The 24,566-nt window shown below is 36.7% G+C and overlaps 2 protein-coding genes and 1 non-coding gene across 17 annotated transcripts in view; 1 reads left to right on the forward strand and 2 right to left on the reverse strand.

Annotated features, from left to right (window-relative positions):
* Positions 1 to 2,204, forward strand: part of LOC122093170 — a 5,165-nt gene extending 2,961 nt beyond the window's left edge. The window contains exons 3-5 of the mRNA XM_042663447.1: positions 701 to 846; positions 938 to 1,048; positions 1,431 to 2,204. Of these exons, the coding sequence (XP_042519381.1) occupies positions 701 to 846; positions 938 to 1,048; positions 1,431 to 2,015 (842 nt within the window). The 3' untranslated portion in view covers positions 2,016 to 2,204. The remainder of the gene's footprint in view (positions 1 to 700; positions 847 to 937; positions 1,049 to 1,430) is intronic.
* Positions 2,205 to 2,916: 712 nt separating this feature from the next.
* On the reverse strand, positions 2,917 to 2,989 carry TRNAF-GAA. Its single transcript has one exon. It is a non-coding gene; the product is annotated as a tRNA-Phe (tRNA).
* A 1,385-nt stretch (positions 2,990 to 4,374) lies between these two features.
* On the reverse strand, positions 4,375 to 24,557 carry LOC122093159 (DNA mismatch repair protein MSH5). 15 transcript variants are annotated; one of them, XM_042663434.1, is made up of 34 exons: positions 24,280 to 24,557; positions 23,586 to 23,617; positions 22,137 to 22,231; positions 21,745 to 21,825; positions 21,596 to 21,665; positions 19,406 to 19,469; positions 18,088 to 18,242; positions 17,836 to 17,937; positions 17,715 to 17,742; positions 17,603 to 17,634; positions 17,471 to 17,528; positions 17,206 to 17,292; positions 15,941 to 15,997; positions 15,356 to 15,457; positions 15,206 to 15,250; positions 14,588 to 14,665; positions 11,090 to 11,140; positions 10,908 to 10,989; positions 10,067 to 10,140; positions 9,862 to 9,961; positions 9,465 to 9,561; positions 9,271 to 9,360; positions 9,071 to 9,135; positions 8,932 to 8,990; positions 8,373 to 8,449; positions 8,181 to 8,267; positions 7,788 to 7,849; positions 7,575 to 7,636; positions 7,018 to 7,071; positions 6,847 to 6,932; positions 6,248 to 6,279; positions 6,137 to 6,160; positions 5,025 to 5,140; positions 4,375 to 4,924 (listed from the first exon to the last, which is right to left on the reverse strand). In XM_042663434.1, exons 1-34 carry the CDS (start codon positions 24,313 to 24,315, stop codon positions 4,835 to 4,837), a joined length of 2,430 nt encoding a protein of 809 aa, XP_042519368.1. In that variant the 5' UTR covers positions 24,316 to 24,557; the 3' UTR covers positions 4,375 to 4,834. The 15 variants fall into 15 exon arrangements, 12 of the variants coding, with proteins under 12 accessions (XP_042519368.1, XP_042519364.1, XP_042519360.1 ...); XM_042663430.1 differs by lacking the exon at positions 24,280 to 24,557 and adding an exon at positions 23,917 to 24,229; XM_042663426.1 differs by having other exon boundaries at positions 6,137 to 6,279.
* Between the last annotated feature and the right edge of the window lie 9 nt (positions 24,558 to 24,566).

The following is a 24,566-nucleotide window of genomic DNA, read 5'->3' on the forward strand; positions in this document are numbered from 1 at the left end:
GTTATGTTTTGAGGGTAATTTCCCAAATTACCCCTCATAACTTATAAGTGATACCTGTTTCGGCGCCTTTTGCTCAGAATGAATTCTAAAAGTGAAAAACAAGTATTTTATGCTCCAAAAAATGGATTCAAAAGTCTCATAAGTGTCCGGTTCATTTCAAAAAAACAAGAAATTGAACCGGACTTTCCATACAGGTTTTACCTTATTTCTGTTTCAAAAAAATAAAAAAACATTAGAACCCATTTTTTAGATCGTTACAGTACAGAGCCTTAGTTAGTCGTCAGTAGGTGCAGCTATTCTAATCAGTTTTAGTGCAAGCATCATTTTGTATCAGGTTGAACTAGGACTAGGACTAGTTTAACTTGATTGGTCTTTTGTAGATACATTCTTGATTGCAATCATGTAAATGTCTTTTCATCCCATCTAGATGGTCAGCCAGAACCCTCTTTCTTTTATGAAATTAGGAGAGTGATGACTATTTTGTCCGCATAAATTCTGACATTTTAGTAATTTATGGTTGTTTTATCTTATTTAGTAAGAGTGAAAACTCACCTGATGGGTTGAATGTTGTGGATGATTAGTTACTTTATAATTCAAGATGATGATTTCTTCTAGATCAATTAAAATTGCCTACAACTGCATAAGACATAATTGTTGCTGTTTTGGAACTTTTCATCATTGATTGTTGCATGAATGGCAGCGGACATGAACCAGGATGATTGTGTTAGTACCTTAAAAGTTTTGAGTTATAATGTTTGGTTCCGAGAAGACCTGGAGATGCATAAGAGGATGAAAGCACTAGGGGATCTCATTCAGCAGCATTCCCCAGACCTCATCTGTTTCCAGGTTTTTCTTTTCCCTTTTTAACTTAAATTTCCTAGGAAATTTGTTTTATGCTTCTTTTATATATTAACTTTTACAAGTTTTTATATTTCAGGAGGTCACACCCAATATCTATGACATTTTTCAGCATGCAAGCTGGTGGAAAGTATACACTTGTTCAGTCCCAAGTGAGATGGCAAACACAAGACCATATTTCTGCATGCAGGTTATTTTCTGATCCCCTTCTCATCCTTGTGCATTCTTTTCATGGTTGGTTTACTGTTCCTTGACCAGCTTGATTGCATGTGTCAAAATTGACCGAATCTGATAGGTATTAGCTTTCTATTGGACAATGCTGACCATCTATTCCATTACGTTCTTTTCAGTGGTCAGAATGTTGACTGAGACATCTGGCTTGTGTCCATACATTGATAAACAACATTTTTCTTCTTGCCTGACATGCTTTGTGGGTTTCAGTTTGTCTGGATCCCTGTAAACTTGGATATCTGCTTAACCTTTTATTTCACACTTCTTTAATTATTTTGTTATATGTTTGTCAAGGTTTTAGTTCATGGTGTTGTAACTTACTATTATCAACTCATTTGCAGTTAATTAAGCTACCTGTAAAATCCTTCAGCTGTAAACCCTTCAGAAACTCTATAATGGGTAGAGAACTTTGTGTGGCTGAGATTGAAGATGTGATGGGAAAGCCCTTGGTTCTTGCCACTAGTCACCTTGAGAGTCCCTGCCCTGGGCCTCCTAAATGGGACCAGATGTTCAGCAAGGAGCGTGTAACTCAAGCAAAAGAGGCACTTGACCTTCTCAAGGATGCTCCTAATGTAATATTTGGTGGTGACATGAACTGGGATGACAAGTTGGATGGTGAATTTCCCTTACCTGAAGGGTGGGTGGATGCTTGGGTGGAGCTAAGGCCTAGGGAGAATGGATGGACATATGATACCAAGTCCAACCAGATGCTGTCTGGTAACAGGACACTGCAGAAGCGATTAGACCGATTTGTGTGCAAGTTACGTGATTTTAAAACAAGTGCAGTTGATATGATTGGGATGGAAGCTATACCAGGACTGACTTATTGTAAGGAGAAAAAAGTGAGGAAAGAATTGCAGAAATTGGTGCTCCCTGTTTTGCCTAGTGACCATTATGGCTTACTCTTAACATTCAGCAACCAGTAATGATGCACTGGTTTGTGAAATTACTGACATAGTGATCTTCTTCCTTCTTTTTGTGAGTATGGTTGGTCTCTGTTAAAAGGATATGTAAAGGGGTTAAGACTTCATTTCATGTGTTCCTTTTTCTCTCCCCCTACTTTTGAGACATTAAGAATTTATGAATTACACTTTAGATGAGTTGCAATTTGCTCACATATTTGTGCAATATGAATGATCTTGTAGAGCTAGAACCTAAATTTTTTTTATATGTTTTCTTCCTTGCATTGGAGCTGTGTAAATTGTCTAGAAAACCTCATGCCTCATTTTTCTCTTCCTCTGCTGCTTTCTCTTGTAGCAAGCATTCCGGCGGTCTTTGATAATACTTTGTTAGGGAGCTAGTAACTTGATTAAAGGAGCTTCTTCAAGCTTCCATGCCTCAACTGTTCCTCATGCAGCATGAACTAGGAATTAGTGTAGAAAAAAAGGCAGCTGTCGTAAGATATAATTGAGAATTTGGTTTGGAAGCCAGTGTGGTGAAAACTGAAAACCAGAGGTAGGTGCAAATGTGCAATGCCACTTCCATTGGCTAGATTAATATTTGACACTGATTGCATTACCCTGCTTGTGTATTTACAAAAATGCCCTCATCCTTTGGCCATATGAAGAGAATTATGATTTAAGTCTCAATGATATTTTGTGGGACCAGCTTAAAAGTCTCAAGAGTAATTTACCCATGAAGATAATTTCAGTAACAATGTTAGTTCATAAATACGGATATAAGTGCACATATTTGCCGAAATACCTTAATGTCTGGCATTACAACTCTTTCGACTAGGCCATTTTCGCAAGGTAAAGAAGATGCTTCTCCAGGGTATTCTAGTAAATCACAGAAAACAGGAAAGTAAGATAAAGATAAAAAAAACTCTGCGGTGAGCGTGGATCGAACACGCGACCTTCAGATCTTCAGTCTGACGCTCTCCCAACTGAGCTATCCCCGCAAGTGAAAGACATTGTACAGTTTTTTTTTTCTCAAAAACAAAACGTGAGAGTCCACACCACTCTCATTTTAATTTTCTGGCAGAAGTGTCAACGAATCTAGTTTTCCTCAAGTCATAATGGAGGGGAATCTCTTGAACGCAGTTTTCAAATAGACAGAAAATGGTATATTGCGATAGGAAATGGTATTATTGACTTCATCTAATAGGGAAAATGTTTGGAGCCTAGTATGATCGTGATTTGTGATTGGAAGCGATGACATGCTATGTTACTTTGGACCAGAGTCATGACTGCTACACCAAGGTTTGCGAGTTAAAAGGCATTCATCAAAGCAGTGTTTAAAAAATATGGATTGAATTGGTCAATTTCGATCTAATAGGGTTTTAGTGCACAGTATTAGTATAAGTTTCGGTTGACATTGTATCAGGTCGGATCAGACTGTCTTGCCCCTCAAAATATCAATAGTGTTTATTAAACCATTTTACCCTCTTATTTGTTCTGACACCACCAATATGGTATTGGTCAAGTATCAGTATTGGTATCAGCCATGACTGATCTAATCCCAATAACCGCGGGATTGGAATTAGCCAAGGACAATCTCGATTCTGATCAACCCCCTTTCAAAAACTAGGATTAAAGCATATATTTTTGTTGTTTTCTTAACCACTGATCCGGATCCAATTCCAAGTTTTTGGAACCCTGCATCATAGACATTGTTGCTACGTTTACGGTCTGTCTTAACAACAGAGTGTAAAAGGTGGTCGATCCGGACCCAGTATGAGTCCTTGGTAAAACCACGAGGAAATGGATCAACTCTATAGTTAACAACATGTCATGGCCTTAGACCCTTATAAGCAATCGTGTCAAGCACTTAGAACTTTCACTATTTACCACACTTCGGTAAAAAACTCTAGAAACTTAACCACTTAGTCCAATGGCCTAAGTCCATGGGCTTGAAGCTTGGCTCATGGGCCTTTATTGGACGGATTGTGACAAGCAGTTCCATTGATCATCACATTTATGCTCGTATTCCTGTGTTATTTATTTTTGGGAGAGAGAACGTGATCGCTATCTGGTTGCGTGGTTCTAACAACAGCATGAGATAGGTCAATGGGAGCACTCAGACATCCAATGGCAATTGGAGGCGGGGGTGGTCATTTTGCCACCATCTAGTCTCTAGGAGCTCGAGCATAGTTAGTAAACATGCGTTTAATATGCAGATTTTTACTGTATCCGAATGTTTGATTGTTGATTCTGTTTTTTCACCTATAAAACATCAGATAAAGAACAATAACGTTTATTAAGGGATGCCATATGCATTTTATTATGCCAGATTTTTCAAAAGTATTATTGTCACCTCACCTGATTGATCATCCATAAAAACCACTTGACTAATTGAATGATTAATATTACTAACTATACATGTACAAAAGTTGATGAGTGAGAAATATCAGGGCTCAACATCGAAATTGGAATCCGAACTATACATTGATGAGACAGATAGATCATAAGCCAATATTTTTACCCTTCCCCTCTCTAGATGGTAAAAGTTACCCAAAAAAAAAAAAGGCAGAAAGTATTTTCCATGACCCACCCATGGAAGCCTCCTGAAACGGCCAAACTAGTGCCATGTGGGAGAGTGATTTGGTGATTTCCAGTTGGATCAATGAGGTGACTACTATTGCTGTGCGGTAAGGCTTCCTTGGGTGGGCTACCAAAGAAACCATTTCCCTTCCCAGATTTTGACACTATTTTGTAAACCAACTGTTCATGTGCAGCATTTGAAGATGTAGTTTACTTATGCACAGTTGACAAATGATATTTAGCCGAAGAAACCATTGATGATTCTAGGATGGATGAGAAGGGAAAATATCTTGGAAGAAGAGGTTGAGATCACCCTTGAGAGCATCGAATGCCAACATCTTATCCATTGCATCCTGCATTAGGTTGAGTAATGCAATTCAGTTTTGCTAAGAGGAAACAGGTGCAAGTAGTTCCATAATCCCTTTGGATGAAGTTTAGCTCTTAAGATATTACCTTGTAATGCTGATCTCTAGCTGATATTTTCTCATTGCACAGTCTCTCAATATGCTTATGTGTTCCAGTGGACTCGAACACAAGCGCTGCTCTCCTAACAACCTCCTCTGGTACACCTACATAAACAACATGACAATCAATCCCCTTCCTGCCATATCATGAAGAAATTACCAGTGACTTAGTGGTAAGTTCATGGAGACACTTGGCAAAAACTTCATTTTGGTGGAGCAACCAATAATTGGATCAGAGGTAGCCTCACTCACATATCTCTGATATATTAACCGAAGGAGCAGCTACTGGCCATCCATATTTCTGGCATTCAAGATGTGGGTCACTGGTGCCAACTTTTCATCTTGAGGGGGTTGCTAAGACATTTATGAGTTACAGTGATGTACACTAAATTGTTGTTTTTTTCCCCCCTCTTTTTAATTATGTATCAGTTCACTTTCATTAGGAACTGGGACCCCCCAAAAGTACGGAAGGCCAACCCAAAATAAGAACAATATTAGGACTCTACAATAATCCAGGTCACCAGGTGGATGAGGCCCAATTTACAAAATCTCTGTCCTTACCCCTTCTCTTGCCGCACAATCTACTAATCTATTGCCGGATCTCAATTCCAAATGAATAAGATTTATCTTGGAAAGCACTAACGCCTTCTTTTTCTAACCAAGTGCGAAAATTTTGAACAGGCTCTTCTGTCCAGCACATCCCCGTGATGACCTTGCACTCTACAGTCAGTTTTTGAGAAATAAATAGACTATTGTTAGATCAAAGCTTTCATCTCCACTGCATTTGATCCTGGTCTACCAACCAGACATGGGAGCACCATTAAGATACTTCTCTCATGATCCCAAAACACCACTAATGCCACCTACTACGTTCAAAGTTATACAAATATCCGTTTTATATGATTAAAAGAACTGTGTTGTTGCTTTTGTAGTAGTCAACTTTCATTGACATGGAGGTGCTAGCCAATCTAAAAAACGGATGCCAACTGATACAATGTGGACTTTGTGATGTTATCTCCAACAAGTTGATATGGATACCTACATTCTCATCCAAAGGGGGTGGGGGAGAATAAGAGAACCACGAATGAGTTTCAGACGTACCAGCAAGTAAAGCACAATGCAACCCTGTAACACACACAATTAGCTTCTGTTGCTTGAAATGGACAGTGGCAGTTGATATCCAAAACCATGTGGTGTAGAAAGAACACTCACCATAACTCAGAAGCGCATGTCCAGGGATAAGCCTGCATGACAAAACATCCAAATTTTCCAGGGCAATTTATCAATAAGTAAATAGAGGTCATTCTATAAATAGCTTATGGATCATATACCAGCATCATATCATAACAGCAAAGGTTTGAGAACTAACATGATCTTAAATAAAATTGGATGACACAGGAGAATCCGTGTGCTGACCCCATTTATTTGGGAAAAGGTGTAGAGAGTTGAGTTGATCATAATGGTTCACAGAACACATTCAAGGGACAAGGACCCATGATCCGACTAGCTGTCCCCACCACCCAAAGAAGAACCTGACATGGCCAGATGACCATAACCATCTAAAATGACAACTGGGTTCAATGATTTTGTAGTTATATGTGGTTTGCTATCAGGGAAGTGACAATCCAGATGGACAGAATCACCCAAAGGGCAGGAGAGAAATATCATATAGTCCGCCATTCAACTCGGTCAACAAGTTATTTTTGCAGGGAAGACTATTACACGGTGCAGTGCTCTATCTCATGAATCTAACCAATAGGTTTCATGTATCTCTCAGAATCAATTTAATTTAAGAGGAACTGTTCAAATACCGGTATAAGAACACGATGGCTTCCTCATCTTTACAGCTATCATCAGGTCTCAGCACACCCATGGTGTAGAACTTGATGCTGTCAGACTGAAATGGTCAGTACATAGATTGTCATTTCCTCAATAGAAATAGTGAGGATATCATCTAATAACATAGCAGAAATTGAACACACTTTCAGTAAGCAACTCTCACTAAATATCTCTGTCAAGTGTGTGCACACCAGAACCTGCAAATCATTCAGTAGAGTCTAAAAGATGAGTTAAGCATAGTATACCTGTCTAGAATTCGACATATGCTCAATGTTTTAAGACTGTCAGAAAGCCAACTCAGAAGGAAACAAATTTCACTACATGCTGATTTAGATATATATATATATATATATAAGAGTTCAACTGGTTCGAACGATGTTGTAGATGAAGGGTAAACTAGGAAAATAAATTAAGAACAGTAGGAAATTAAAGTAATACACCGTCCCTTAAAATGAGTTTTTTTAATGTGGACTATTTTTATGGAACAGGGAAGAGTATTGCATAAGAGAAATGTTATTTTCTTTTGTGACCATGTACAAGTATATAAATATACAAATTATAGAGATCAGAGTTAAATTACAGAAATCTTTCATCAGTATTAAGTCCTTCTCATAGTTATAAACTTATCATAGCCAGAAAACTGAATTTCCAAGTACAACAAACAGCACAGACAGTTGCTACATCATTACTTTCACCAAACCTTTGGAGGGTCATCACATGAGGCAAAATGATTTATAGTTCCACCAAGGAGACCAATGCCATCTGACATGAACAAGGAGAACAGCTTTTAAAACAAAAGGTAACATAAACAAAGCAATGGATTACTGTTACTCTACTTTAAAACGAGAGAATATCTATTTTACACCAAATATCCAAGTAACATATAAAATAAGTGTATGTCAAAAAAACATACCTCCTGCAAGAGTACCTTTACCAAATTCATCCATTAAGCACAATGATTGTGATGTTGCATGCCTACATAAATTTCTGACTATCAACATACAGAGATGATAAATTTTTTTTTTGGTTGTCCATGAGATGAATAAAAGTTGCAATATACAAATATATTTTCCAAACAGCATTTTTGGACAAAAGAAACATTAAACAATGTAAGAAATGATCTTAAAGCTTCCAAAATGGGATGCAGAGAGCATCATTTAGAAACTGTGCCATTTTAGAAATAAAAGAGGATTGCAGAGATCAACACTGTTCCTAACAATTTGAATTGGAGAATCCATGGCTCTGGAGCCCAAAAGACCATTATATATGGTCGCTAGCAAGGTACCATACTCAGCTTGAAACTAACCTAAGCATCATTCCTACTTGATGTAGATCAATCATGAAGGTTGACTGCTCAGCAGTCATAAGCTTGCTTCCCATTGCACAGAATATCCTGCCCCAAAGTATTGTTGTTAGCCTTGTCTATTGCATGCTAAAATATGTAACTCTGTAGACAACCCATAAATGAAATATGTTGGTGGTTATGAAGCTCAAAAACCTATCCGTCAGACCCACAGTAGCAGCCTCTGCAGGTACAAAACTTCCAATATGGGAAAGGAAGACAATCAGAGCCACCTGAAACACATTTCTCCCAACTTAGTTATGGGTTCCACATGAATTAAACCACACCATTCTGTTTAGCATTCTGTCATCTCAGATTTATGATAGTTAACATACAACATACACCATACAAATAGATTTCATGAATTGAAAACCCAATACATAATTGAGATAAAATTTAATTTCAGATGCAGCTGGTTCTAAAGAAATGCCAGTTTAGAAACTGCAGTCCGCAACCATAGCACTAGAAGTGACTATTAATGAAAGAAATGGTCCAGGGTTGTCCTCAACTTCAACCTACAGAATAATTTCACAGTTACATGAACAACATAATCAACTATCACCAGAACCAATTTACATAAAACGAAGACAGGAAGACAACAGAGTCAATGTAAAGGAATTACACGTATGGAATATACCAAAGAATGAGTTTAAACTATATCCTGTATTGCAATTCAAGGAACACGCAGACATATCAAGCTAATATATCTTACTACCTGTTTTATGTAAATGCTTTTCCCTGAATAGTTAGGACCAGTGATGATGTTCACTCTTCCTGAAACATAAATCATTCAAAAAAATTTAACCAGAGAAAGAAACTATATGCTAATTATTGGAGTATGTAACACCAATTACCGTCATCAAGAATCTTTGTATCATTGGGAATAAATGTGTCTACTGTCATTTCCTGCAAAACATGCCTGATACCCATTTGTACTACTGTTATTAACTGTACAAGTTGATGCAAACAGTTTCTCTTTTGTTTCCCCCTTCATCTCATATGACATACTGTAAACAACATACAGCCATATAAAAATGGTATTTCACAAACTTACCTGCCATTTCGTATATCAAGGAAGGTTTCTGAAGTAAAATTGGGCCTGACATAATTGTTCTGACGGGCGACCAATGCCAGTGACAAAAGGCTAATTATAACCACAAAATAGCAGTCAGGAAAGAAACAACTGGGAAAATAAGTTTGGGAAAGAAACAGATGAAACCATTAACATTTTATAATAGTGTTTCTTACCAATCAAGTTCTGCCGCAAAGTTCACTGCCTTGAGTAGATGGGATGAGAATACAAGAATACGGGAGACCAAGTCTCCAACAATTGCTCTCTCCATGTCTGTAATTGAGAAACAAAGAAGAGAGCAAGAAAAGAAGTAATGACAGGTTTAATGTACCTACAATGGCAATACACCTTTTCTTGCTATACCTACAATCTGCAATTATTGAAGGGGACATTCTACTACAGGTAATGTTTTGGTTTAAATATAAAAACTATAATTTCTAAGTATTTCTAAATTTAAGTGCAGAAAGTAGATACTGTTATCCATCTTTTAAGTAAGATACACACAGAACTTGACATATTTTATACAAATGCCATCAAAATTTTCAACAAAGAATGGTGTCTAAAGCCATGTACCTAAAATTTTATGATATATATCACCCAAAAGATTGTCCAACTCTCGTGTCTTGTAAGTACGATAGAAGAATTTCTTCGTCTCTCCATCCCTGTCTGAAAACTAGGTTGATAGAAGCATCACATATTCAGAAGAAGCTTTGAAATATCACCTCAGACACATGATAGTTTTGTTTGAATTTAACGATAGCAGCTACTTTACACTTACTGCAAATTCAAAATCTTGAAGCTCCTTTAGTACGTCTTCATCAAGTTTTTCTTCAAAAATGCACATCAAATATCCTATAAATGAAGAAAGAAGCAAGAAAATCAGAAGAACTAGGAAATCGGTAGGAAGTATCAAAACGCATAGAAATGCTAAAAAAAAAAAAAAAAAAAAAAATCAGTAGTGAAGTACAAATGATCCAAGTACATTTAAACACTCTATTATCTTCATTATAAAGTAAAAGAAGTGAAGAGTGACCATAGTCCGATAGGTTCCTTCTGACTTAATAAACTGGTAGTGTGTAACCGAAAACCGAACTTGAAACCCCATATCTTGTAAGTTTCTAGATGTCTTGTTATTTGATTGGAAAAATCAAGACAATCACACTTCAGCAATATTTCATATTCTTCTACCATCTTAGAAATTGCAGAACCCACATATTAATCAAAATTCTACCAAATACATTTTCCAATAATTTATGCTCCTAAGTATTCACAATCACAGAGAGAAACATCCTGATTCATTCACAGCCCTAGGAACAAAAGGGTTGATGAAGCCAATTATTTGGAGCCAGGCCTCCATAATAGCAATTGAGTTAACTACCAGATTTTCTTTCTGGACTAACAACCCACTTTTACAATAACACATCAGCGAACCTATTTTTGGTGACCAGGGGGAAGGATATCACAATTGATATGTGAGAAATAAATGGAAGTTGACCACTAGATGCATCGTGTACTACTAATACTCTAATCAAGAGTGGATTCAATCTGTTATTAAACTGATATTTCTATCAAAATTGAAGCATTTTTAGGTACAAATTCACAAAGAAACATGAACCAACCAATTTGATGTATGTAAACAATACAAGGAGCAGGTTTATTTCCACGTAGATGAGGTAGTTGTTCAAGTTCAAATGATGACACCTGCAAGGAATTGGTGTAATTGGATATATGAAAGATTGTAAACAAAAATTATGGTTTATAATTTATATTTGATGAATAAAATGGGAAAAAGGAAATATACCTCCTCTAGAAACTCGGGTAATTCATCATATATTTTTCTTAGCTCATCCAGCTAGATGTCAAAGGAAAAGGCAAGCTTCAGTTGAACAATTAAGGTAGGACAAAAGTATAACTCAAATTGGTAGCAGATTTAAATTAAGGAACATATCCCAATGACTCAAAATTCAACAATTCTACAAGCTTGTCAAATAGAGTCATATTATCAACTCAATTGATTGTATCTCAACTAGATGGCATCAGCTACATGAATCATGTTTTGCCATTAACTCTATTTAAAGTCCCCCCCCCTTTTTTCTTTTTTTTTTAACTCATGGCCATCCATATATTTTCTTACCTTCTTATCCTCAGATCATTTAAAATTGTACATATATTTACATATATTAATTCTTTATATATTGATATTGAACCCAATTCTTCAAGGACCCCTTTTCACCATTCAAAGCCATACTAGTCAACTCTAAAATCTAAGCTATTCATAACCTTTCTTGGCACTCCCTCCCAAGTAATTTTCAGTCTTAGTCTTTTAGGTCCTCTAATTTGCATCATATCACTCCTTACCAGTGCAGTCGAAGGCCTCAGTTGCAAATGCCTATACCACGTCAAATGTCTCTCTTCAACTTATCTTCCATCGGAGCCACTCTAAATATTCTCAATTTTTTTATTTCTATGTTTTTCTCGTTTCCCACTCACTCATCTCAACTTATTCATCTCCACTATATTTATTTTGTTTATGTGTTATCACTCACTTCATCACCCAACAATCAGCTCTATACAACATTGCTGTCCATATATCCACCAAACCTGTACACTTCCATATAGTCTTCATTTTAGGATACATGATCATCCTTGAATACGACCCCAACATGTAAAAAAAAAAAAAAAAAAAAAAAAAAAGAGGAAGAGAAGGGAAGGCCTGTCAACTCTGTAATTTAATCTGATTATTAGCCACCAATATGCTGCAGAACTTGAAGGCACCAAATCACAAGGCAGGTGGACTAAAACGGCAAGGATAGCTAAACCACTGCTTCAGTGGTCTGCCTTCTTGATCCATTTTTTGGAGCCAAACTTTTTTTATTCTATTGCAATCCATACTTTATTGGAAATTAAAGTTTGTGCTTTTTTTTTCTCAAAGGATTTTTTTGTTGGATTGAGAGTTATTCATGGTAGATTCTCTTCATAATGAAAGCCATCTCAAACAAAGAATTCAGATTTTCAAATTTCAGTTTATTTGGAAAATTGCTTATATTTTCTAGAAACGCAGTACAATCCATAAAAACCTTTACTAGCTTCCTTGGGATGGAGTTTCACATGGGAGTGGTGCCATGGACTCATGATAGTACTGCTGCTAGCCAAGTTTACTTAATTTAGCTTGATGTTTGCATGTTTTTTCATACAAGTCAACCTCCACTACTTTTGTGCATCTGGCACTGCAAATCAGCCTGGTTCACCAATATATTTGGAGGACCTAGTTTTGCTGGAACTAAGAGAAATCTGTTGCCTGACCAAAGTTAAGAGGAATATTGCTTCTTACCTATAAACATGGCTGCATTTTAATAGCCCTACAAGAGTTTTGTTTGAATGCTTTCTAGACATGAAAACTGTAAAATTCTGCTACAGTTCGGAGTAATTGGTTATTGTATAGTGGTTATATTGAAGATATGCCTATGAGAACTTGGAATGAGGCTCAAGAAGCTCTGGTGCAGAATTGCCTATACCTTAAAAGTCCATCAGATCGGACAGATGAATAGAGTATATCAAGATCAAGGTTGCAGTGAAGATCATGAGATGATCAAGTGCATGTGGATAGGTTCAGGTTTAACAGAAGAAATATGGGCTGAAGAACAACAATCAGCGATTTTTTTTTTTTTCCTAATCTTCCAAGTCTCAACAAGCAATGGATTAAGCGCTAGCTGATCGTAGACCAAAGAAACAACGGCTGAGCCCCTATTTGAGGAAGGCGCATGGAAGCCGCTGCTGATCTACAACCACCCTGGGTAAGGCTTTTCTTGCAAGGTCAACACATTGTTCATGGAGAGCAGCCCGGATCATTCTATTGGGGCGATTTTTTCAGTCTTATTCGATTTAAATAGATCTGGTATATGACGGTTGAAGCACATGTTGGAGCATCCGAACAAAGCAGCAGAGGCTGCTGTGGAAGAGACAGCACCAAAAGCACAAGTTTCCATCAATCACCTACCAGCAGGGGAAGCTGCACAGGTGGCAGGAACTAAGGTTTAGTACCATTTTGAAGAGTATTCATTTACCGGGGTCAAGAGCAGACAGCCCTAGAGATTTGGAGCTTTCTTCACTATTTCCCATAGGCTCTTCTCTTCCATATTTTCCTAAGCAGGGTTGGCTTTTAGTCCTTTCCCAAAAGAAGTAGAACTTATGTCATGTACTTTCTTAGCCATTGGATCGTTAAGGCTGAATGGGTAAATAGAATGACAATGATGCATCAAGAAGAGTCAGGATAGCTCAGCTGGTCAAGCATAGGACGGAAAATCCTTGTGCCACCAGTTCAATTTGGTTCTTGGCACATGGTTAATTTCTAGAATTAGAATAGATACTCATACAAATTCATGAATATGGATCGGCATAATCGCTTGCCTTCCTGATCAATTGAATCTTTCCACTCCACTGTTCCAGCTCCTACTCCTGCTGCTAATGGATTAACTGACATATCTGCCTCAAAGCACGAATAAAGTCCCACAAGACAGCTCTGCCTATGTAACTCCTGCATATGGAGCTTAGTGAGGATGCCATCCATTTCTTTCAAGCAGAACTTCACCAGACTTCTTTCTCTGTGCCGGAATTGATCAGTGAAAGATTTGAGCGTACCAAGTGGAAATGCTATCAAACCGACATGTGAGTTATGAGAGGGAGGTGGGATTGAACCAATGTTCTCTCAGTTGGTAATGTTGGGTCCATAACCCAAAGGTATTGTGACCTTATTACAGCTGATCCTGCATCACAATTCTTGAAGTGTCCAACACAACAGCTTAGGCTATTAGGCCCCCTCACGTGTTACCCCTCTTTTGGGTGGTGGTACATATGGCATGTGTGCCACCTCTTTTGGGTGACCATGCACGGATGTATCATTAATGTAATGGACATGGTGGCTCTGATACCATGTTGAAGTGTCCTACCCAATAGCTTAAGCTATTAGGTGGAGGGGCTCTAGTAGTATATAAAGTTGTCCAAGGTCCCAGAGTTGGTTGATGTGGGATTATTCCCAAAAACACTGATGTAAGCTCTCCCTATGAGAACCACAAAAAAAAAAAAAAAAAAAAAAAAAAAAAAAAAAAAAAAAAAAAAAGAGTAAATATATATAAATATAAAAGATGCCCAAAGAATAGATGGAAGACAATAACTGGAGGTTTTCAAATAACAGAAATACCATTTGATGTGCAAAAATAGATAACAAAAATATCAGCTGATGTGCAAAGACTAAAGAGTAAAGACCCAAACCAATGAAAGTCATATTAGTAGGAAGTTTAACCTCGTCACAGAACCCCTCCTTCACCATTGTCCCGTACCCCTTTTCCTTACTCCTATTAACATCAACAATGCCTATTACCTACAAATACACATGGTGAGAATTTAGAATATGCAATATCAACAAAATCATAAGAATATAAAATGCTAAAGAGAGCATTTTATCAAAGAGATGCCAAGCATAGGTTTATAGTATGCAGAATACAAAACTAATAACCATGTGATAGTTACCAATGTCTAATGTAAATATGTAATACCAATGTCCTAATTAATAAGGCTAAAGAATGCCCCATCATCATATGGGCCAACCAAAAAGAACCACTTGATGTGGATGGGAACTCAAGAACAAAAAATCAGTACAATATTGCAGGCATCTCTATCAAAGAGAAAATAAGTGCTATGATTTTCCTCCCAGATCATTTAAGGCTCATGATTCATGGATTATACCCTTTTCCGAGTTTGAACCTAATGACTGTGTGATAACCTCCAACCAACCAAGTGCATGCAGTTAATTTTTTACCTTTGTTCAGATCTCACAATAAAACAAGTAAAATTAAAGAAAATAAAATGCTAATAAAAGAGAGTGCAACTGCTTGCAATTAGGAAACAAATACGGACTAACCAGTTCATAGACAAAAGCCAGCTCCTGTGAAATGCATAAAGCTGCCTACAAGAACACATATATCACATTTATTGTCCATCTAGTGAGAAACTTCAAGTCCACGTAATAATTAAGTTAGAAGAAAAATCCACAAAAACACTTCCTCAATACCTTCTCAGCAATATCCAAGTTCAAAGACTTTGCATGCTCTCGAAGACTTTCAGAAATACCAACCTCAAATATCTTGTTCACATGCAAGAGTGAACATATGCTCTGAAAAACAAGCAGAATTAGAAAATCTGGTACTTTGATTGCTTATTGTAAAATCTATGACACCACATTATATTGTTTAAAATGAAAAATGAAAATTGCATGATTTATTTCCTCAGAGAAGCCAGGTGCCTAAAGGTTGAAAGCTGACACTTAAATACTTAATTAATCTCATAATTCTTCTATTGATCATCAATCATGTAAATATTCATATGAGATGCTAGAAGCACTTATGACATGACATTCACATAATCTGAATGCATGGCCACATGGTCATGCCATGAGAAGAAACTGCACCGTCAAAGAACAATTGTGTGCTGAATGGGACACTTTATCATGAGTTAAGTATATTATTTTTTAGTGCTGACGTTTCTTACATAATATCAGTTTCATCTCAGTCAATAAGAAGTAAAAATAGCATCTTCAAGTATCTAGGAACAAATATTAGCCCAAAAAATAGAAAAAGAAAAGTGTCTATGTATCTACCTTTAGGAAAGTCATCCAGTCACCAGATGTATATACAGAACTTGGGGAGTTGAATTTCTTCCATGAACAAAAGCAGCAGGGCTAAGATGTGAGATTATAAAGAAACTCCAAATGCAAAAACACAAATTAATTAAGTAAACAAATGAAAATAAGAAGAGAGAAAGAAAAGATAATTTAGATCATACTTGAAAACGAAGAAACAAATATACTATTTCTCAGGAATAAATGGAGACCAGAGAACATAATTAAACTAGGTTAAAATTTTGTAGCTGAAGTCGATTTGGAAGGCCAATGAACAATCAATGGAGTTGAAACTGACTGGTGTATCTGTTACAAGAAAACATGCACTTGTACAATTGTATAAAATTAGACTGCATTACTGCACATCACATATGATGAAGTACTGAAACATTTTTCTTTAAATGCAGAAATTCAACTGGAAATCAACCGAAGAAATGATTATGGGTCTGATATCAATATTGGTTGCAGTATCCAATGCAGTCAACAGAGCACCAAGGCACAAAACTCTAACCTAAAGTCATATTCCTGGTATCGTTATTGCATAAATATAGTTGAATCAGGAGAGAGAAGCTTGCCACTGAAGAGGATCATCAATTATATTCCATACATCCAATAGAATAGGTCTAGCATACTTTAAGCCATGGAATCCACTTTTCTTTTCTTTCTTTTTTTCATGTCCAAATCTGAAGTTAACTACAATCTCATAAATGTTAAAAGGACATATAACAGCAAAACTATTTGCTAAACTATCAACATTTACAGAAGAGAATTATTGTGTGATACCACTTAGCGTAAAAGCTTGAACTGTTAAGTAAGGACAACGTAAATGTATACACAACACCCCTGGGCACGTGCACGCCTGTATACACATGGTCCTTGCATGTGACATGCATTCAATTTCACATGGAAACATTTCACGTGGTACCAAGGGGGAAGAAGTGTCGGGGAGTTGAATACTCAACATCCCTGCTCTGGTACCATGTGCATTACCACTTAGCCTAAAATCTTGAACTGTTCACTAAAGGCAACAAAAATGTATCATCAACAATCATATCTAACACCAAAACAAAATTTTGTATCTACACCCACACCATCAATATATTGTTTAAATATCCACACACTGGTTGAACCTTCTGCTCTGAGTAATAGGAACTAGAGCTAGAAATCTTGATATTGAAATGGAACCAAAGACAGTCAATAAGGGAACTATTAAGGAAAAGAAAATATATGAAAGAAACCAACACCTTGAGTATGTGGGAAATATCCTTTACAGACTTCAGTGTTTCACGTAAAGTGGTAATCAGTTCTTCACAAGAAACAAGGAATGATATCTATTATCATATTGGACACTACAATTCTCATGATCAATTGAAGAAAACAAATTCAAGGAATATCATAATCAGCAGAACCTTCTCCCAACTACAGGTCAGTTACATGAATCCAGCTCTGCCACCCCAATCTATTGATTCTACGAAAAATGAATAATCATCTATTTATTGACAAGGATACATTGTTGAGACGACTGTTCAGAATTCCAAGATCAAGTATAGGCCTCAGAAACCAGTTTCTGATACAATGCCATTCATGAATAAGAGACAATGCCAAAACCACAGCATCACAAATTTCTTGACATGATTTTACCTCAAAAGTCGTCTGCCCATTGGTGTAATACACTGAAATAAACAAAAACTAAGCTATTTAGTCCAAGGATATTGCTGACTCGAATTCCACACAGGACATAACTCTGCCATACCTTGTTCAACATCCCAAACACAGAAAACCTGAAGTTTAAGAATATCAATGTCCATTTGTAAGATCAAAAACACCACTCTCACTTAAAAGAAAAGGACCACAAAACATCTCTCACTTCTTACCCTTCTTTTGCTCTCCCAATGCCCATATGGCTTGGATGCTTGTCTATTTGGAAAATTTGCAGTGTCTCATAAGCAGCAGCATCCAGTTTGAGAAAGTTGTTTCTGTTTTGGATGTAAGGTTAAAAAAAAATGATGGTAGATATCACATACATATCAACCATTAAATGAGGTGAATCATATAGCCTTAAACTATTATCAACTAAGAATGGAGATTTCAAGTACAAAGTCTGGGAGCATAGAATTTAAGGATAAAATGAAATTTCTGTAACACAATCAATAGCGATTGATGAATTCCCACATTCCCTTTGTTCTAGTGTATCCACAAGTCTCTCATTTTCTAATATAGCAAGAAGAGCCCCACTCGAACGAACTTGGACATCACTTCCAATATCCATCATAGAATTCAACTGCAATTGATAATAAAACAGAAGATGTTCAAAAATCTTTGTAAAAGTAAAAAGTTCCATACTAGCAGAAAAATGATAGTGATGTATGCAAATATCAGTCAACAACTCAACAGATGGAAAGAAAGAAAACTGAGTGGCTAAGAGGCCAATAGATATGACTATGTAGATGGCCAACAATTGCCAGTTTAGCTAGGGCTCATATGACAGGTTGGGGGCAGGCTTGATTCAGACTCAGGCTTTCCTCATTGAAGATCAGCTGGCCAAGTTCCAAATCCCAATGCTGTAAAATATTTTCCTGGAAAATAATTTATTTCTATTTATAAATTTTATTTTATATTTTCCTGTATTTGTTTTTAGGTTGTGCATGACAAGAAAGCACATTTAAGCAATGGTTGAGTAGGGAAACAAATCCAGCCATATGATGGGGGTTGGAGTCCTCCATGGGATCATGTGTATCAAAAATCAAAGTTCAACGATATCACCACCTTTTTGGAAAACAACGTCCTAGAATTCAAAATGGAAGTTGTTTCCCAATTTCTTCTGTTGCATTTTAGTAAACTATTTTCCCCCTTACTTAATCCTTATGCAATTTTATATTTGGCTTTTGACAAATTCATGAAAATATTTTTCACCTTTAAACAAACAGAGCCTACGTGCTCAGTGTTAACACTTATTCAATTAGATATATAATATAATAATAGAGTATCAGAGTAAGTCAAGCTCAAACTGACCAGAGTCGTCTCTCTTTCTCCCTCTGTAACTCTTTTACATTGCATTAAATGCCAACAAGAATATTGCTTATCCACCCCTTTACAAGAAAACATTTTAAAACAACAGATACAAAAATGCTTGGAAGTTGAGAATGCCTCCTTAAAGTGACCAAAATACTAGAAAATCTAGCAAATACAAACACACAAACTTCACAGATGCTCCAGTTATTTGAAGCATTTGAAATTTGTGCTCCAGTGGCTCATATCCGTTCACACTCCAGCTCCATACCATACTTTGGCTGCTTAGGTTGGCCACACAAATCCTTGTCCACCATCTTAGTCTTGGATAAAATCATTTTATGACTAAGAAAATGAAGTAGAAGAATACAAATCAATAAACAAGAACTAACAATAGATTTTATTTATTTATTTATTTATTTATTTTTAACTCACAAAGCAAATTCTCTCTTTGACGCTTAGCCCATCATCCATCCCGGTGACCCGAAGGTATATTAATCTGCAATGTTTGAAAAGGGGAGAGAGAAGATCAGAGGAGGACAAAAGAACCGTTGCATCAAGAAAAGAGGACCACTCAATATGATCAAGAAAAGTGAATATATCATATATATATATATATATATATTGGCATAACAATGCCCAAAAAACACTCTCTATTGGGTATACTCCCTAAAAATTTTTCATTGTAATGCCAACCACAAAGAAGAAAGAGGAGTCTTCAAAATAATATGGGAATTTGCATAACGTATAATCATGGCTTTGAAGCAGCATCACATTTGAACAGGTAATTGTACTCCAGATCCTTCAGCTAGGTCAATCCTGGTTCAGTTGTTTGTGAATCCATGCTCTAGCATTAGAACTAGGCCTGATGATGCTTTATCTCAATAGGTTCACGCCTAAATAAAGTTACATCAGTACATACATACTTATTTTGTACTACTAAACCATGAAGTTCAAGCTTGGACTTTAAAAGATTCTTACCTTGCACTACCCACAACAACAACAACAACAAACTCAGCCTTATCCCAACTTAATGGGGTCGGCTACATGGATTTATTCCAAAAATAAAAAATAAAAGGGGAAAGAAAGAGAGATGAGAGATGAGATAAGAAGAAGATGAAAAGAGGTTCAGCCCAACAAGTCAGGAGATTCTCGGCTAAATTGGGTCAACTACTTGGATCCTAGCCTTCCAATAGGCTCTATCTAAAATCATACTTGGGACAAGACCGAGGCGGTGCATGTCATTCCTCACCGCTTCGCCTATGGTAATTTTAGGCCTGCCCCTAGCCCTTTTAGCTCCTTCAATCTGGATCAGGTCACTCCTCTTTGCTGGGGCATCCTCAGGCCTCCTTTGAGCTGGCCATACCACCTCAAATGACTTTCACGAAGCTTGTCATTGATCCCCCAGCTCCCAAATCAGCTCTAATATGCTTATTCCTTACTTTATCCTTCATAGTTTTGCCGCACATCCATCTTAACATCCTCATCTTAGCTACACATAACTTCTCTATATGTCACTTCTTAACTGTCCAACATTCCGCCACATACATCATGGCTGGTCGCACAATAGTCCTATAGAATACGCTGGCCACATAACACTCTAGACACTCCTCTCCACTTCATCCATCCCACTTTAATTCTCTGGGAAACATCATCGTCTATGTCACCATCTTACCTAGCTATACCTATGACTTACAAAGAAAGGGCATGTTTATGAATATAGAGACTGATAATGTCAATAATCAATGAAGGATAATTAAAAACTTGAAATAGAATATGAGATTTCTTAATTATGACTAACTTTAAGTAGGAATTGCATCAAATTTGTGAAAAAACTTAAAAATTATGTAATAGAAAACATACTATTTTTCTGCTAATATTATTTTCTTGTTTATTCATGCCAGTTATAAGTTCTCTATGTGCTTCCACCCTTGGTCTTCCTCTTAATTGATGCAGTGGCATCTCCGATGTCAATTTTGCAGACATTGTTATTCAAAAATTGAAGGGAGTATGACAGTATGACGGAAGTGTTGCTTAGGATCAGTTATAGGGAGTTTTATTTGCAACTTTGTTGTTAGTATGTGAGTAGTATGAGCAGGTTAAACGTGTCTTGGATAAGGTACCATGCATTTAAGGGTTCTCAGGTTGATGGTTTAGTCCCTGAACATATTTAATTGGATAAGGTTTTATTTTCCAAGGTTAGTTCTTTAGCATTCCATCAAGTTGCTTCAGCTCTTTCAAATATTTTCTGTCTAAAGATGTGAATTAGAATTGTAATATATATATATATATATATATATTTTTTTTTTTTTTTTTTTTTTGGGGGGGACCATTTCTGTCTAAACATTTGAATCAGATCTGTAGTAAATCCTTACCAATATTTATGTTATATACCTGCCTATAACTAAAGAAACAACTGAATTCCAGTGATTGGAATATTCAACTTCTTCAATCTACGAAATTTATGCAAAATAACATCCAAAATAATTACTATGTAATGAATGCCATTACATACAGAACCAATGCTGGCCCCTGGTGTAAATGCACTTTAGATGGAAATAAACAAGTGCAGAAAAGGTATTAATAAAAATAAAAGGTTGAAGCATTAAGCAAATGCATTATTACCTGTGCCACGCTTGTTCATAACTGAATATAGAACTTTTCATAAGTTTCACTTGAGGGGCTTCAGCTCCATCTGTGATACTTCAGAAGGTCATCAAAATAAAAAGAACTTGACAGCTTGCGTTGATCCAGCCAAGTTTTCAGTTACAAACCACTTCTTTGTAAAGCAGCAAGTAAGGATTCTTCTGTTTTTGTACTTGTGTAAATGATCAGGGGCTTGGCTTGATATTTTACTGAGCCAATGTTAGTGGAAAGAAACATATAAGATACAGAAAAATACAAATCTACAGGGGATAATTCATCTATGCAACAATTCAAATGGCACTGAGGAATGAACATTACGAACATAAGAATATATAATCAAGAGCAACGCTGAGGCAAATCCATACTATTCAGTCTTGAGTATCAAAGAAACACAACATGATCCTGAATTTGTAAGATAATCTTTCCTTCTCTCTAACAACTAAGAAAAAAAACCATAATGTCCAAACTTGTAAGGTTTGACCCACTGTTGATAACATGGGAAAAAGACAGAATCACATACTGAGATCAACGAGGGGAAAATCTGCACTGCCATCTTCCCAAACTTCAGTGACATAAAGGTGGCTGATATTGGAATCGTAGTATGCAACCCCGACTCTAGCAGTAAGAATTAAGAAAGTCATCAGTCCAAAAAAACAAATGTTGATTGTGCGTAACAATAAATGTTATCATACACCTGGGTTCATTTTCACATTATGTTATAATGTTGTCAGTGTTAAGAGTAGGCCCATAGTAGTTCAAGAGAATTTTGAGCTCTTGGTCCTCTGCCCTTTGGAGTTTGGAACAAAATATTAAGTCATTTAGTAAGATCATGACATCATATTTTGTTTATCAGATATGTAAAACAATAAATGTTATCATACACAAACTGGGTTCATTTTCACATTATGTTAAAGATAATTTCTAATTTTCTATATCTGGTTCCTATCTCAGCATCTTGTTTCCCTCGTGTTTAAACCTTCAAATGAATATGCTATCTCCATGAACCGTAGTCATACCTATTTATAATTTATAAAGCGATAAGTTCGAAGTATTTTCAGGCAACCATCTTCCAATTGTGACCGTTTTACTTATAGTAGATATTATCCGATTCATTTCATGTTACTCCATTTCACAATCCTACCATGAACATATAGTTTCTTGAGATTGCCACAAAAGCTTAGAAAAATTAGATAAGCATATGTTCTTCTCTAGATTCTTTGTAGACGAAAGTATTGTAGAAACACAACCCTAAAACGTTGCAAAAGATAATGGAAAAAAAAGAACAAGCAATGCATACAGATTTACGAGGTTCGGCAAGATTGCCTACGTCCCCGGTGAGATGAGATCCTGCTTCACTATCAATGGAGCATAGGATTACAGCGCTCGTCCCTCACACCTCTCAGTATTGCTTGCATTACAGAGAAATAAACCCTTGCTACAAATATATAGCGAAAAACCCTAATCCAAAAAGTACACAATTGCTCTCAAATAAAAAATCCGAAGGGGGGCGCCCTGCTATGCAGGGGGGCCTCCTGCCCCCTTGCAACCCCCACGGCCCGCTAACCGGCTAGTAGGACAGCCATCCTGCCTGTCAAGGCACTGCGCTAGTACTCCCTGGGTTAAACTGTGACGAAATACAAGACATCGTACACCAACAAGTATATCTTAGAAAATAACTTTGGAAAAACTAACTTTTCATCTATATTGACATTTTTCAAAGGCGAGTCCTTTTCCAACTGAAATCAAGTTTAGCGCAATGAAGACTTATTTTACTCTTTAGCCTCTAGGTACGAAAGATACATTTTCGGAAAATGTGGTGTCTTTTAAGTTGTTCTATTCATTTTTTTTGAACATAGTATATCAAAGGCCACCCTTTGGACATAGTTAAAAACTAATAGGTTCATTGATCAACGGGCATTGTAAGTGTATCAAGTAGGAAATAGTTGCAAATCTGATGTACAAAACTCACCGTTTACCTTGCATGATGCATGCCATGTACACCTGCAATTGAAGTTAAGACAAAGCCAGGTGAATTAACTCATAAAGAGATTACGCTTCACAATTTTGTATATGGAGATATTTTCGTATACACACGCACATCTCAAATGATCAAATCTGAACACATGGATGTGGATCCTTACAGCCGAAACCTAATTATGAAATTAAATGCAAAAACACATACTTGAGTAACACACAAACAGTCAAAACCAATGGCTGCAAACTCCATAATCTAAAATTAGTAATTGGAATTCCACAATAGCATGAATCTAAGAAACAGATTATGTATATCAATCACGTACAGGCGTAAGTATGCACAAAAAAATCTCCACGCACGGTGAAGACGGAGATCTGAAGGCACACCTACACAGATTATGCAAGAATCCTAACCGTTCTCTCATAATTTCAGGGGAAAAAATTGAATCAAATAAATGTCTCGATATCTTATAGCTTTAGAGTTTAAACTCGATTGAAGTCGAGTTTTTCCAGGACCGCAGAGACAAAATAGGGCACAGCCAGGGAAAACGACCAAAGTTGCAGCACGAACTTCGAACCACCATGGTATTATGCAGATACGTAAGCTCAATGGAGGCGTACGATCGATAGAGTTCATCAAAATCGGAGTCGAAACCATAACCAGATTAGTGCAAATGCGAAAATTTTACCTGCGATTCTGCATCTGTTTCGTCGACTTCTTCCATTTGGCTCACGGAGTAGGGGTTGAGAGTCAGGACTTTGGAGGTTGCTGTCCCAATTTTCTCTTTCTTATACGCGCCAAAGTTTTAATTTCTCAAGACAATTGCATGGCATGCATCGCCTCATCGCTTTAGCTTTATATGTGGGGATTTTTTTATTTGAATTGTTTCGAAAGATCAGGACCCTGTTTCTCTTGATACAACGTGAAGAGAATATCTCTTCATCCACAAGGTCTGACTGACTCTGCCTGAAGGCC

The sequence above is a fragment of the Macadamia integrifolia genome, chromosome 11, assembly GCF_013358625.1.
Source record: "Macadamia integrifolia cultivar HAES 741 chromosome 11, SCU_Mint_v3, whole genome shotgun sequence".
Classification (NCBI taxonomy): Eukaryota; Viridiplantae; Streptophyta; class Magnoliopsida; order Proteales; family Proteaceae; genus Macadamia; species Macadamia integrifolia.